Genomic DNA, 15,990 nt, shown 5'->3' with positions numbered 1-15,990 from the left:
TCTTAAAATCATGATATTGTTATATTTGGAAAAACTATTGTAGGTAACTCTTAGAGATTTCTAGGATGTATTAGTTATGATTCTCCTCTCCCTCCAAAACCCACATAGCAAGCCTCATGGAGCCAGATGCTGATCCCTGTACTCCTGCTCAATAGTAGGTACTCCACAGCAGTCCCACTGCAGTCAGGGAGTACCACATACTCGGTGAATGGCACAGAATATAGTGTGAGTAAAGGTATCACATTCTGGCCCCTGGTAGCTAACAGGGCGCCCTGGCCTACCAGGCCAAAGAATACCAAAACCCCCCACAAACCAATAAATATTGTCATGGTTACAGGGCTAGCTGCACCGCTGTCCAATTCTCTGGTCTTTGAGTGCACCCCCCTAAGGGGTGGAATTCCACAGTTTCCCCATGTTTAGACTGGGCCCTGGCCTAGAATACCCTGAGTATCCAACCTGCTTATCCAGCATGTCCGACTGGCTTCAGCAACTATGGCTCTTCCCTTTGGTGGACTATGACCAGTGATGCATAGTGACCAGACAGTCTCTGTAAAGCCTTGTTTACATTAGCAGTAGGAAAAAAGCATCTAGAGAAAAGGGATTTCAAAAGAACCATCTATCTTACCCGCAGCCCTACCATCCAGTGGTGATGACCTAGACAGGCCTAGCTTCACCAGACACCACCCCCAGCAGATGCCTGTGTCACAACCTAATTCCCTCAAACAACTATCACTTTCTTGAGAGATGGCCCCTTTGAATCCTGCCACAGTTCTTTCGCCCTGTACTGGGGGCCTTCTCCTGTCCTAGTCCAAGCCAGTTTTTTACTTGGCTGGAGAGCAGGCAAATCATCAAAGCTAATAGTCCCAGCATTGTCCCTTACCAACTCTAAAGTGTTTGCTTGAGCCAATCTTTTCCTTCCTTCCAGATAGTCCCTGGTTGAGTTAAAGCAACACAGCCATACCGAAAACATCCCAATAACCAGGCCCACATACAGTATTCATACATTATCATAGGGCAGCTCCAAACCCATCGCACAGATCTACAACACTCGAAAACATTTTCTCTGCAAAATGTGTGGCCAATAGGATACAAGAAGGTGCGGCTTTCTCAGCATGAATTTGGGATGAGCTCCTCGTTTTGCTCATGGTTCACCACGCATGAGTGCAGGAGAAATACTATATTCATGCTGATAACATGTTTATCACAGCCCACCCCACCATGCATGCTTTACACACCGCCGCTGGGATGAGGAGGGTACATTGCTTGGTGGCGTGTGGGCTTGTGTGTGTGTGTGTTAGAGAGAGACAAGGTGGGTGAGGGAATATCTTTTATTGCTCGGGAGAGAGACAAGCCTTCGAGCCACATGGAGCTCTTCCTTAGGTCCTTGAGAAGTTGACCCAATAAAAGATATTACCTCACCTACCTTGTTTCTCTCATATCCCAGGACCGACTCGGCTACAACTACACTGCATATGTGTATTAGAGAGAGGCAGGCAGACCACGCTGCATTTGCTGGGGTTTCTGTTCAGCTTTCGGCCCTGTGTCTGGGCAGGACCCCAAATAGAGCTCTGAGGGAAACCACCCATCTTGCTGTCAGCAAGGTAAAATTCGCCACGCACACCGCCCCATCCTGGGACTGTGGTTCAACATGCCCCAGCTCCAAACCTCTCCACACCCGGGAGGGCTGCAGCTGTGTGCGGATAAGCAGAAACCCTGCAAGCAGGTGCGGACACATGGTCAGACATTTTCAAGATCAAATGCCTTCTGCTGGTCCCGTTTCTGAAGTCTCTAACCACAACCGGCCTCTTCAGTCATGCTAACTGCCCACCCCCTTTCCCCTGAGCTGTGTGAAAGCTGCTCGGGCTCCTGTAGAAATACCCTGGCTTGTGGCTTATTTGGTCAAAGAGGATAGTCTGAAGCCGAATGCAAAAAATAAGTATAGTCTTAGAGCAAGGCACGCGCTCTGTCTCACACACAGACTAAACACCAGTAATTATTCTCTGCAGTAACCTTCCCCAGGCATTGAGGGCTGGTATTTACAGCGGCACAGGCAACAGAAGCTGACAAGCAAGGGCTTTGTCTCTCTGTCGGAAGGGGCTGGTGGCACCCAGCGCGTGTGGCTGAGAGCAGCTAGGCAGCCCCATTCCCTCCCAGCAGGGGGAGCAGAGCTGCCACACCCACCCTCCGGTGCTGCCGGGCACTCCAGCTCCAAGGAGGGCAATCTTCTCCCACCACCTGCTTCACCCGTGGGCGTTTGCTGGTGCTTTCATCTGAGCCATGTGACGCGGGTCCCACGGGAGTTGTGTCATCCCCACAGAACGCAATTATCCAACTTCAGCGCGTGTGTGATTAAAGAAGGGGAGGAGAAGAGAACAAGCTGAGGGAAGGGGTGGGCCGGGCTGGATGGGGAATGTTGAGAAGTGTCAGTTAGCTAATTGCCAGCTTTGCCCGTGTCAGGCAGACGCGTGCTGTCAGGAGCCTGAACTCTGTGTACCCGTGTGTGCACCTCTCCATCTCCCGCTCCGTGGATGTTTTGACAGGAGCTGCACAGACTAACAGGCTGTGCTGCAAGGCCTGGCAGAACAGCGGGCTGGCCCAAAGGCAGGCATTTACCTGCCCCTCTGGGAGCCAAAGTACGTGTCAGGGGCAGCATCTCACCATCAGCAGTGCCTGGTGTTTGAATCATTGCGAAGGAGACTAACAGAGTCTCCTGGAGCATGGATCAAATGCCACATCTCCTTCCACTGGGGAAAAAAGCTTTGGGTGGACATACACGTGCGAGCTTTGATTGTGCTAGCATGCTAAAACTAGCACTGTGGCCGTGACAATGCGGGCAGCAGTTCAAGCTAGCTGCCTGAGTACAATGCCATCCAAAATCCTAGGTAGGTGCTCCACCGCCCCACACCACCGCAGCCACAGACAGTGCTATTTTCAGCACACTAGCTCAATCAAAGCTAGCATGTATATGTCTGCCCATGCTCAGAATGATACCTCCCAGCTGCAGTGCAGATGTGCCCAAGACTGCAGTGCATGATGGGAAGAATGCATCCTGGGAAGCCCTAAAGAGCATGGCCCCTGAATATGCAGCTCTTCCCTTACTCCTCTGCTGACTGAAGCCCAGCGCCCTAACCAGAGATGGCCGTAGTACATGCAGAGAGGTGCAAATGGAAGTCTCAGTCCTAGTGAACACTGTGATAATTTGACCGTGCGTGGGGGTGAATTCCATTCACAATGTAAACTATATAAACACTGACTCCTGAAGTTAAAGATGCGAGATCACCGAGCAGTGGAACTTTTGTGAACCCCTTGGACATCTATCAGAGCTGCACAGCCTTCGGAAACAAGAACTGGGCCCCAAACTAAGCCCAAATCTGCACCTGGACTAAAACTTTTCTGAGCACAGATGGGCTTGAGCCACAACGTTTGGATCAATATTTGGGTTTCCACAAAATCCACGGTTATTTAGATCCAGGATTTCGGTTTGGATCTTCTGTTTCTGAGCTTTGCAAATGTTCCATGGAGTTCCCATGGGATCTCTGGTCTAGCTGGAATTCGGGGGTACTGGAAGCCTCATGGGAATGGATGCTGAGCTGAGCCAAGTCTCCAAGCCTTTTGAGGCTCAGTCAGCACTTTTTAACTGTAGATGGGTAACCAGCGGTGCTTGCATACTAGAATACAAAGCCTGCAAGGATACTGGTCCAACTGCTTTTTGGAGAACAATTTGTACAATGCTTGATTGGGGCTGTCTCCATTGGCCTGCTATGCAGGGCCGGCTCAAGGCACCAGCTTACCAAGCAGGTGCTTGAGGCGGCCACTTCGGAGAGGGGCGGCACGTCCAGCTGTTCAGCGGCAATTCAGCGGACGGTCCCTCACTCCTGCTCGGAGCGAAGGACCTCCCACCGAATTGCCGCCGCAGATCGTGATCGCGGCTTTTTTTGGTTTTGTTTTGTTTTTTTGTTTGGCTGCTTGGGGCGGCCAAAACCCTGGAGCCAGCCCTGCTGCTATGTTTCTTTGCTTCTGTGTATTACATGGGTGTGCGAGGAGATTTTGGGTGCTTGTGAAAAGAGCTGTGCATAAGAGAGGGGCTCAAACCATGAAGCTCAGCTCTCGATCCAAACTTTCCCCATGTCTGGATCTCCATATTATGGGCTTTGGATCAAGCTTATTGCTATAAGTCAGAGCAGCTTTGCAAGTGAGATAATAAAAGCATACAAGAACCACTAGCAACAGGGGAAGGGGCAGATTCACCAAAGCTCCAAGAGCAGATGGAGGAAAAACCTTCCAGGCTACATCACAGCACATGACCAATGAGCCAGTAGTGTCACTGGGAACAGAACGGCAGAGGAGGTGGTGGGCTGTGATGGAAATAGGCAGGAGTGTAATTCTCACCCCCTAGAATCTCAGGCCTGGGTGGACCCAGCAAGGAGCTGCCAGAGCTGCAGTGCCAAAGAGGACCTAAAACGAGGTGTCAGTGGTCGGCCTTCCCTGAACCTGACCTGCCTTTCATTTGCCTGCAGAGGGAACTACAGAGGCCCTCAGTCACTGGGGGAAGAAGAGGAGCAGAAAGGAGCAGGGAATGTAGCTAAACTCCTCCCTCCCCACTGAAGTGCTGCACTATGGAGTGCCATCCTGCTGAACACAGCCTTGAGGGCATCCATCCACCAAAAGTAGTTGTCCCTTCAGTTCCCCTGGCAGAGCAGTCCCAGTGCCAACTGTACCCAGGGTGCCTCTCCTGTTCTGTGCTGGGACTTCCAGAAGTAGCCACTTCAGCCAGATTCAAACAAGTGAGGACTACAGCTAGGCCATTTTTTTCCCGGCAAATAGCAAAAGCGTAATTTAGGGGCACTGAAACAATTTGTGAATTCAGAGAACAGTTTGGGCCACACAAAGAGCTGAAAATATTTTTTGGAAGTGTCAAAACGTTTCAGTTAAGCCCTCTGTAAACAAAACGTCTCAACGTTTCACTTTGAAAAGGCGTTTCATTTGCAATTTTAGCTTAATTTAAACAAAACCCAAAAAAAGGTGTGTGGGGGGGAGGGGAAAACACCCAAAAAACTACCCCAAGCAAAACAAAAAGCCCAAAGAAATGTATTTTGGGTTGAACAAAATGTTTTGTGGTGGCGAGAAAAAATGTTCAGTTTCGGTTCGAACCAAACTGAAAGGTTTAGCAGATTTTTTATTACTCTTTCAGCTCTGGTGGGCACTGTTAGCTGTGTGACTCCGAAGGTCCAGGGAGGAAAGCCCAACATTAATTAGGTAAGCAAATCTTATGCTTCTCTTATGAGAGAGAGAAAAAGACAGTTACCTTTTTCCGCAACTGGTGTTCTTCAAGGTGTGTTGCTCATGTCCATTCAATTAGGTGTGTGTGCCCACCACATGCACCGGTGCCGGAAGTTTTTTCCTCAGCAGTATCCATAGGGGACCGGCTCTGGTGCCCCCTGGAGTGGCGCGTGTATGCCGCGGCATATCGGGCACCACTGGCCCCCTCCACCCTCAGTTCCTTCTTGCTGGAAACTCCGACAGTGGGGAAGGAGGACAGGTTGTGGAATGAACATGAGCAACACATCTGGAAGAACACCAGTTACGGAAAAAGGTCTTTTCTTCTTCTTCTTCGAGTGATTGCTCATGTCCATTCAACTGAGAGGACTCCCAGCAGTACCCCTGGAGGCAGGTAAGGAGTTCACGGATGTGTAGATTGCAACACAGCTCTGCCAAACCCAGCATCGTCCCTAGCCTGCTGCATGATGGCATAGTGGGCCGTGAACATGTGTACCGAGGACCACGTCATGGCTTTACAGATGTCCTGGATCGGAACGTGTACCAGGAAGGCCGCCAAGGATGCCTGCGCTCTAGTCAAGTGGGCTCTGATGATCGGCGGCGGAGGGACTCCCACTAACTCGTAGCAGGTCCGAATGCAAGAGGTGATCCAGTTAGAAATCCTGTGTGTGGACACTCGGAGGCCCTTCATCCTATCAGCTGTAGAGATGAAAAGCTTAGTTGACTTACGGAAAGGCTTTGTCTGATCTAGGTAGAAAGCCAGAGCCCTTCTTACATCCAAAGCGTGAAGGAGCCTCTCTTCACTAGTCTCATGGGGCTTAGGGCAGAAGACCAGAAGAAAGATGTCCTGGCTCATGTGGAAAGCAGACACCACCTTGGGAAGGAAAGCCGGGTGGGGACGGAGCTGGACCTTGTCCTTATAGAAAACCATGTATGGCAGTTCTGAGGTCAGGGCTTGCAGCTCGGAGACTCCCCTCACCGACGTCACTGCCATCAGGAAAGCTACCTTCCATGATAGGTGAGACAGGGAGCACGAGGCCAAAGGTCAAAGGGCAGACCAATGAGCCTGGACAGAACCAAGTTGAGATCCCACTGAGGGGCTGGGGACCGTATTTGAGGAAAGAGCCTCTCAAGGCCTCTAAGGAACCTGACTGTCATGTCATGGGACAACTCAGTCTGCTCCTGGATTGGCGGATGAAAGGCCAAAATGGCCACCAGGTGCACCCTGATAGAGGAGTGCACCAGGCCCTGGTTCCTTAAATGAAGCAGGTAGTCCAATATCGACTGCACCGAAGAACGCAAAGGGGAGATGCCCCGTTCAGCCGCCCAGCGGGAAAACCTCGTCCACTTTGCCAGGTAGGTCTGCCTAGTCGAGGGCTTTCTACTCTCGAGGATCTTCTGGACCCCATCCAAACAGCCCGTTCATCCTGGTTCAGCCACTTAACATCCACGCCATGAGGTGGAGGGACGCAAGGTTGGGGTGCAAGAGTCGGCCGTGATCCTGTGACAGCAGGTCTGGTCAGTTCGGCAAGGGCCAGGGAGGGATCGCTGACAGGCTCAATAGCGTCCCGAACCAGGACTGGCGAGGCCATGCCGGGGCGGTCATGATAACCTGAGCCTTGTCTCTCTTGATTTTCGCTAGGACCTTACTAATGAACGGAATCGGAGGGAACGCATACATCAGGCTTCCTGCCCATGGCAGGAGGAAGGCATTGGAGAGGGAGCCCTTGCCCAGACCCCGTCTGGAGCAAACCTGTGGCACCTCCTCTTCTGCCTGGTGGCAAACAAATCCACTTGGGGAGTTCCCCACCTCTGGAAGATCATGCCGGCTACCTCCAGGTGGAGCACCCACTCGTGATGAGAGAAGTCCCTGCTTAGGTGATCTGCTAGCATGTTCCTGGCACCCGGAAGGTGACACGCTTCTAGATGGATTCCGTGGTCGATGCAGAAGTCCAAGAGACAGAGTGCCTCTTGGCAGAGGGCAGATGATCGTGCTCTGCCTTGCCTGTTGATGTAGAACATCAAGGCTGTGTTGTCCTTGAGGACTCTGACCCCTCTGCCAGATAGGTGAGGTAGGAAGACCGCGCATGCTCTGCGCACCACCCTGAGCTCTTTCATGTTTATGTGTAGCGTTGACTCCTTTGGGGACCACATACCTTGAGTCTGGAGGGTGCTGAGGTGCGCCTTCCCCCAGCCAAGGTCTGAGGCATCCAAAACCAACTCGACTGAGTGAGAAGTGCTGACAAAGGGAACTCCTTCCAGGACTTTCCTGGGTCAGTCCACCATCGCAGCGAGATAAGTACCGTCGTGGGGATGGTGACGACCTTCTCCAGGTGATCCCTGGACCGGGAGTAGACCGTCACTAGCCATTGCTGCAGGGGTCGCACCCAGAGCCTGGTGTGGCATACCACATATGTAAATGCTGCCATGTGCCCTAGTGTGCGTAGGCAAACCCTGGCCGTGGTCAGGGGAAATGCGGAGACTTCCGCAATGAGGTCCGTCAGTGCCCTGAACTCTCCAGTGGCAGGAACGCCCTGGCACAGGTCTAGTCGAGCACCGCTCCAATAAGTTCTATTCTCTGTACCGGAACTAACTTGGATTTTTTGTTGTTCACCAACAGGCTGAGGTGACGGCACGTGGCTAGCAGCACCGTGACGTCCCCTTGGACCTGGAGTTGCTCTTGACGAGCCAGTCATCGAGGTACGGGTAGACCTGGATACCCGACATCTGAGGTAAGCCGCCACCACTGACATGCACTTGGTAAATACCCGTGGTGCTGTCGGTAGGCCAAACTGAAGGACCGTGAACTGACAGTGGTCAGGACCTACCGTGAACCAGAGGAAGCATCTGTGTCCCTCGAAGATGGCGATGTGGAAATACACATCTTTCAGATCGAGGGCGGCGTACCAGTCTCCCAGATCCAGGGAGGGGATGACGGAGGCCAGGGAGACCATGCAGAACTTCAGTTTTGCTAAGTAGCAGTTCAAGTCCCACAGGTTTAGTATGGGCCGCAGACCGTCCTTGGCCTTGGGGATTAAAAAGTATCAGGAATAGAACCCCTTGTTCCTGTACTCCACTGGAACAACCTCCACTGCACCGAGCTGTAGTAGACTCTCTACCTCCTGTACGAGAAGATTCTCATGAGAGGGGTCCCTGAAGAGGGATGGGGGGGGGTGAAAAGAGGGGGTAGAAAGTAATTGAAGGGTTTAACCCTGTGCCACTGTATTGAGAACCCATCAGTCTGAAATTACAAACGCCCACGCAGGGAGGACGGAAGAAAGGCGGTTGGCAAACAGAGGGGAGGAAGGATCCGGGGAACAGTCCGGTAGGTTGGACTCGGGCGTACCCTCAAAATGGGTGCTTGCCTGTCTGCTTACTGCAGGTCGAGCCCACCTGGGATGTAGACGGGGGTTGGTGGCCAGGGCGCCTCTTGTAGCCCCTGGATCTTTTGTGGGGAGACTCCTGGTGACGGTGGCTCCCCTGGCTCTGAGGCTGCTGCGGCTTAAACCACTTGCAGGCAGGGCCGGGGACGTACAGGCCCAGTGTTTTTAGGGTTGTACAGGAATCTTTCAGGACACGGAGCTTAATGTCTGTCTGTTCTGTGAACAAGGCATGCCCATCGAAAGGAAGGTCTTGCATTGACTGCTGAGCCTCCGAGGAAAGACCAGAGAAGAGCAGCCACAAAGCCCTGCGCAACGAGATAGCCAATGCCATGGTACGGGCGGCAGTGTCCGCCGCATCCGATGCTGCCTGGAGAGCTGCTCTGGCTGCAGTCGAGCCCTCGTCCAGAATCGCCCGGAACTCCTTTCTAGAAGCCTCAGGAAGGGCGTTCTCAAACTTGGTCATGGCCTGCCACATATTAAAATCATAGCAGCCTAGTAAGGGCTGATGGTTGGCCACTCGCAACTGTGGACTGGAGGATGAATAAATATTACACCCAAACAAGTCTAGTCTCCTTGAGTCTGTATTTTTAGAGGTAGCCCCCGGCTGACCCTGTCTCTCCCTGTGGTTGACCGACTCTACCACTAGGGAATTGGGAGCAAGGTGTGTATAAAGGTACTCGTGACCCTTAGATGGCACAAAGTACTTGTGCGCCACCCTCTTGGAGATTGGAGGCAAGGAGGAGAGGGTTTGCCAGAGGGCATTTGTAATTTTAGAGACCCCCCTCATGTAGGGGCAAAGCTTCCCTGGCCAGGCCCACGGGGCAGAGAACATTAAAGAGGGAGTCTGCAGGTTCCTGTAACTTGTCTGCCTGGAGGCCCTGGTTGGCGGTGACCCTCTTTAGCAGCTCCTGATGCACCTTAGCATCATCCTGGGGCACCGGTGGAGGGGGCCCCACTATGGCCTCGTCTGGTGACGACAAGGAGGAAGCCAGTACCAAGGGGTCCTCCGCACCCCTAGGTAGTCTGGGGGCTTGCTCGCCCACTTCCTCCTGTGCCTGTGGGTGCCTTCAGACGAAGCCTCTTGAGTGGGTGGGGGGCGGGAGAGGGTGGTAGCCGGGCTCTCCGAAGCTCCGGACACCGAGCGGGTGGCCTGGGAGGGCTGAGTGAAGCCCCATGGGTACCACTGTGCCGGCCACAGAGCCTGAGGCCATGGGTCCGGCTGCGATGCCGCTGACGTAGTCTGCACCGTAGGTGCCAGAGCCTGTCCTGCTGCCAGGGAACCTTGCTCCAAACCTGAGCCAGAGCCCGAGTGGTCACTCCCCTGCGACCAGGACGGGGCTGATTGGTGGCTCTGTCCCGATCGGTACCGGTCGCCCCTCCCAGAATTGGATCTGGCTGACCTCGAAAAGCACCTGGATCAGGGCCTCGGTGACCGGTGATGCTAGGTGGATCCACGATGGCACCTGGGCTGGTGTTCTACGCCTCACACTTGAGGAGCGAGCGCGGGATGTGGAGCGGGATCAGGAACTAGAGCAGGCTTGGCGTCGTGAAGATGTAGCCGCACGTGGTGCCGCCACCCTGGGGGATTGGCAACAGTCCGGAGAACGGTACAGTTGGTCCCTCGACCTGTCCTTGGAGCGATACCGGTGCCACGGAGATTCCGGGAGCCAACTCCGAAACTCCTGCCGGGGGGCACGTTCCTTCAGAGGTCTGCGCCCGGTTACTGGCGAGCCACGCCTCGAGCCTCTCTGCCCTTGTCCTAGGTCCGGAGACCAGATGGGGCTATGAACCTTCTGCCTATCACGGTCAGAAGCATGTCAGCTACGAGAAGATGATCATTGGTGGGATGTCCCCCGTGACGGGGAGCACTGCCAGAAAGGTGGAGACTGTGATGGTCCCAATCTGGGTTTACCCTGGGACCGGGACCCCGCAGGTGCCGGAATGGGTGGCACCAGGAGGTACATAATGTCCTGCGCCGCTTGGAGGGCCTCCGCCGTGGACAGCACCCGGAGCTGACGAGGACCTCCGCCGCTATCCAGGGTAGCCAGCGAGGAGCAGGGTGGGCTACACTGCTCGACCTGAGCTGGGGCCCAGGATCCCCAAGGGGGTGAAGAGGCACCCGAGACAGGGCCTTGGTCCACCCCAGACTTGTCCTTTCCCTTGCAGGAAACTGGAGACCTTCCTCGCCCTGTCTTCCTGGGATTCTTGGCTGGAGCCACAGAAGGAGACTGGTACCGGCTCGTAGACGGTACCGGCGGGGCGCTGCACACCAAGGTCACCGTGCTCTGCGCTGAATCGGACTGCTGCTCTGGCATCGGGGTAAGGGCATACTCCATCAGGAGCATCTTCAAACGAATGTCAAGCTCCTTCTTCGTCCTGGGCTTGAAGGACTTGCAGATTTTGCACTTGTCACTAATGTGACTTCGCCCACGCACCATAAACACCTATTATGTGAATCGCTTAAGGGCCTGGGCCCTTTACAGCGATTGCAGGGTTTAAAGCCTGGGGACCGGGGCATGCCCAAGGCAAAGTCCCTTTAGGGACCTACTAAGTCTCTAACCTAACAAACAGGTTGAACTAAACTAGAGGGAAACTATATACAGTAATATTTGCAAGAGGCAAATGAGTTCGAATGAACGAAACGCAACAGCTCTAGTTGAAGCGGACAAGTTCCATGCACCGTCACTGGCGGCAAGAAGGAACTGAGGGTGGAGAGGGCCAGTGGTGCCCTATATGCTGCAGCATACACGTGCCACTCCAGGGGGCACCAGAGCCAGTCCCCTACAGATACTGCTGAGGGAAAAGCTTCCAGCACCGGTGCATGTGGCGAGCACACACCCCTAAGTTGAATGGACATGAGCAATCACTTGAAGAAGAACTTAGTTATCACAAGGGCAGCACAGAAACGGCTGCGGGGGCAGCTGAAGTAGTGGTCTCTGTGCCTTAGGTGTCTTGTTACAAGAGGATTAGTAAAGACAATTGGACACAGTCCTGAAGCAGATAAAAGGTCTATGGTGTTATGTACAAGGCCATGTGGAGAGGTTAGGAGAGCCAGGTTGGCTGCATTCATTAGGAAAGAGGAGCAAAAGAGGGGAAGTATTAGAGGGGCATACAATCCTGAGGACTTCTAGAGAAACAAAACCAGTTCAGGAAGGGAGTGCGCCAGGAGAAGAGAAGGATGGATTGGGCATGAGAGGCATTTAAACTAAACGCTTGACTTACACAAAGGGTAAGCTACTAATGTGCCAAAGGCAGCAAGAGGAGCTGTGAATGTACATGCACTGAGAATAAGAGCAAGGCTTTGAGCAGAAAATAAGATTGCAGAGCACAAAGGTTAGTGAGATAGGCAGGGGGACAGAGATGTGCTGCAGTCCCAATATTCCTAAATGAACAATAGGCTAAGAGGCAGAGAGGCACATTCCCTATCAAGCTCAAGCTGTGTGTAGGAGGAATATGTATATCTTATCTGTACATTAGCTCAATCTCTCATATGTGCATGCATCACAGAGTGAGAGTCACACACACAAGAGAGCAACACACTAAGATCCAGCATTCACCCTGATCTTCCATGCTATTGCAGGACATTGTGTGGGAGACGGCTAAATAATTCTAACAGGCAGCTCCTATTTAAATGCTTCAAAGGAACGGAAAAACCCCCTCAAGGCTTTCTGTGGGAGAAAATCTCATTCCACCTCCTAGTCAGTTCTGCGTGGGCAGCCATCACTACAGTTAAGCCTGTAATCCCATTTATACCCTGAGACACCACTGGTGTCCAAGAAAATTTTCCGTCTTAAATCCCAGGAAGGTGGATTCTGCCACTCCGTTCCAGGGAAGAGAATTCCAGACACTGAGGAGCTTCTTAGAAGGAGGAAGAACAAAGCCCCTTTGTGGATTTAATTTACTATCTCTTTGTTTTCCTGCCGTGTTTGTTTTACCCAGTCCTCTGCAATCCCCACACACACTCAACTGCTTATTCCCTCCCAGAAAAGCCCTGTGTCTTATATACATGGACTAGGACCCTTCTAAAGTTTGGATAGGCCGTATTGTGTCTCTTGCCGCCATAGGCTTAGGTTAGCAACTCTGCTGACAAAATACACATTCAAACTAAGGGCACCTCTGCATCCAGGCAGCAGAGTTTGCATGATGTGCTGCTCTCCAGTCACTGGGGTTTGCTATTCCCACATCTCCCCGTGATACATGCCTTTCTACAAACTTCTGTATGGGCTAGACAAAATGGGACATAAACATCCCTGGTGTCAGCAGAAATTACACCAGGGATAGAATAATAGAATATCAGGGTTGGAAGGGACCTCATCTAGTCTAACCCCCTGCTCAAAGCAGGACCAATCCCCAACTAAATCCTCAAATGGCCCCCTCAAGGATTGAGCTCACAACCCTGGGTTTAGCAGGCCAATGCTCAAACCACTGAGCTATCCCCATCTGGCCCAAATGTTTCTAATCCATACCTTAAAAGACATACGTAAAACCCCAGCCCCACAAGACACACTGGTCGCAACACCACCTGAGACGCTGTCAGTATCTAACACTTGACAGTAACAGCTCCCTTACAAAGAAACAATCTCAAAACTCTGGCAGCTTCATCAGCGCATCAAGGAACCTGCTCCACAAATGTGTAAGGCACAAAATCCCCCTGTGTCATCATCGCACAACCCCCTCTCCTGCTCTCAAGTGAAGCAGCACGGCTAATGCATTTATCGCTCCACTCACAGGAGCTGCACGTGTTATTGAATTCCAGCCCTTGCCGAGCGCAGTGAAGCACATCTACAGTCATGGCACTGCAGCTGCAATCTTCAATGAAGTTTCGCAAATGCAGTGACTGCAGGTCTGTTTGTTCCACTAAGACTGGGACTGGGGATAAATTGTGCCATGAAATGTGCTCATGGTGTGCTGGTTGCAGGAAGGGGTGGGGGAGGAAATGATGTGTAGGGCTGACTCTGATCCCACCCACTTTTCCAAAAGCCCCACTCTCAACTGAAGGTTCCTTAGAGCCAGCACAGGGGACAGGTCTTTGCCATTTAACCAGCTCTTTGCAACATGTCACAAATCCAACCACCGATGGGTGCAAAGTCACACGTGCCTCTCCAATTAATTAGTTTTTCCTCCTTCTCAAAGGTACCGAGATGTGCAGTGGAACCAGAACTGAGTCCAGCCTGCGCTCACCCGTAATTGTACATCCTACCACTAACGAGCAGCCCCGTTTCCATCATCAGCCCAAACAGGAGACCTTGGAGCACAGAGAGCTCCACAGCCTGGAAGCTTTGTTCAGGAAAAACACCCCACTTCTGCTTCTCCAACCTGCGGAGCTCCCAAGAGCACAGTGCACCACTGCAGCCTCACTCACATTGTACAGCACTGTGGTCCACCCTTCCATGGTAATGCACTGGAAGACGGTCAACACAGCAAAGAGGATGTTGTCAAACTGAGTGATCCCGTCGTTGGGACCAATCCACTCCTTGCACTCGTAACCCGAGGGGCATCCCTGCACCCCACACGGATGTGGGGGATCCAGTTCTTCCAGTTCACCTGCAATCACAAAAAAACAATGCCCGGAGGGCACAGAGATCAGGGAGGGGCGGAGGAGAAGATGCAGAGAAGCAGACAGAGCCCAGCCCAGATACCCAGTGGAAGGCGAGGTGGGACGAGCATCCAGCTGTGTTATTAAAGCTTTCACATTTGGGGGGACATTAGGTCACTGGAATGTTCATGGAATCCTGACCTGCAGTACCATGATTTTCCAGTCCCCCCGATTTACTCCCACACTTTCTGACCCTCAGCGCTCTGCCAACACATCTCGGGCTTGACCTGAAGCACTTCTTGCTAATGCAGCCCCAGAGCCCACATGCCTCTTTTAATGCACCTCACTCCTGACCTGAAACAATGCTGGGCCTTCTGGATTTGGCACCTCCTGAGCAGGGATGGCTGGTTGTGTTGACATATGTCAGTATGTTTTGTCCCATTCCCCCCCAAACCTTGGGCTGTGAACTCCTTGGGGGAGGGACCTCTCCCTTCTTGCCTGTCTAGAAAGCAGCTAGTACACAGTGGGCACAACTAATAATAATAAAGAGGCGGCTTTTCTTCTCTGTATTGAAGTATTGTCAACCCTCATGACTTCGTGGCGAGTCTCATGATGCTTGGTGTTTTCCTTAAAGCCCCAGCTCCTGGAATCCTGTGATTACTTGATCATCTCAGGGGTTTTTTGTAAAGCAAGTTTCTAGCCCTTATAACTGTGAAGAAAATCTTGAAAATGTGACTCAAGTGAACCCAAGAGGGTGAAAAACCCAAAGCAAGTAGAATCCACATTGTATTATTATTCTTATTTTAAATAAATGATTTGTATGCCACTCTCATGATTTCTGAGTCCTTATTCATGATTTTTGGAACACTTACAGTTGCCCATGCTAAGTCTCAGGAATGGGAACCCTCTCTCTTTAAATGACATCAGCTGGTATTGGATGTGAAGACAAGACAGATATTGGGGATGGTTTTGACTGATAGAAACCACTCATAACAACATCAGTCACTGGGCCTCAGAGCACATGTGGGCCCATTATGGTCCTTGGGCCCTTTAAGAGCTGGCATTCTGGGAAACATAGTTCTCTAGGAAGGACTGAGAGTCCAGAGGTCACGTGACCAGAGAATCAGCTTTTGGGAACTATATTAAGGGATAGCCTGAGGGCAGTATGGGGAAAGAGGAGGGCTGAGCCTGGAAGGGCTTTTGAGAGGGGATTGAGTTGCTTTGTTCTTAGCTGGATTTTACTTTGTTACGCCCTGAGGAAAGAGACTAGAAATAGGGTTACCATCCGTCTGTATTTCCCCGGACATGTCTGGCTTTTGCGTCTCTAAATAGCCATCCAGGAGGAATTGGTAACAAGGTTAAAATGTCCGGGGGGGTTTTCTCCCTCGCCTCCCTCCCTCCCTTCCATGCAGAGTGCGGCTGCTGATTGGGCGGCTCGGCCGATTAAACCGCTCCCATTGGCCTCCAGCAGCCAGAGCCCTCCCCTGCTCCCCCCTCCCTCTGTCTGCAGCCCTGTGTAACACACAAACCGACCCACCGGGCAGCGTGTTTTGCAAACACATGGAGCCAGAATGGTAAGGGGAGTCCGGGGGGGGGCAGTCAGGGAGCGGGGGAGTGTTGGATGGGTCCCCGGACTCCACCTGCCACCTCCCCTCCGCGTGTCCCCCCCCCTCGCGGACCCCCCCTCCCTCCCTGCCTGCCTCTCCCTTCCCTGCTTGTACTGCCAGAGCCAGCAGCAACTGCTGTCTGCTGCCCCCGGGTCCTAGCGTCCCCCATCCATTAATGGGAAGACAG

The 15,990-nt window shown here is 52.5% G+C and overlaps 1 protein-coding gene across 3 annotated transcripts in view; it reads right to left on the bottom strand.

Moving 5' to 3' along the window:
- CACNA1E (calcium voltage-gated channel subunit alpha1 E) overlaps positions 1 to 15,990 on the bottom strand; it is a 211,045-nt gene that overhangs the window by 141,263 nt on the left and 53,792 nt on the right. For all 3 annotated transcript variants that reach the window (XM_026656079.1, XM_026656080.1, XM_026656081.1), the window contains exon 6: positions 14,023 to 14,204. In XM_026656079.1, the coding sequence (XP_026511864.1) occupies positions 14,023 to 14,204 (182 nt within the window). The remainder of the gene's footprint in view (positions 1 to 14,022; positions 14,205 to 15,990) is intronic.

This window comes from Terrapene carolina, unplaced genomic scaffold, assembly GCF_002925995.2.
Source record: "Terrapene carolina triunguis isolate 2854851 unplaced genomic scaffold, T_m_triunguis-2.0 Scaffold211, whole genome shotgun sequence".
Lineage (NCBI taxonomy): Eukaryota > Metazoa > Chordata > Testudines > Emydidae > Terrapene > Terrapene triunguis.
Note: the sequence above shows the minus strand (reverse complement) of the source record. Positions and strands in the feature narration are given on the sequence as shown.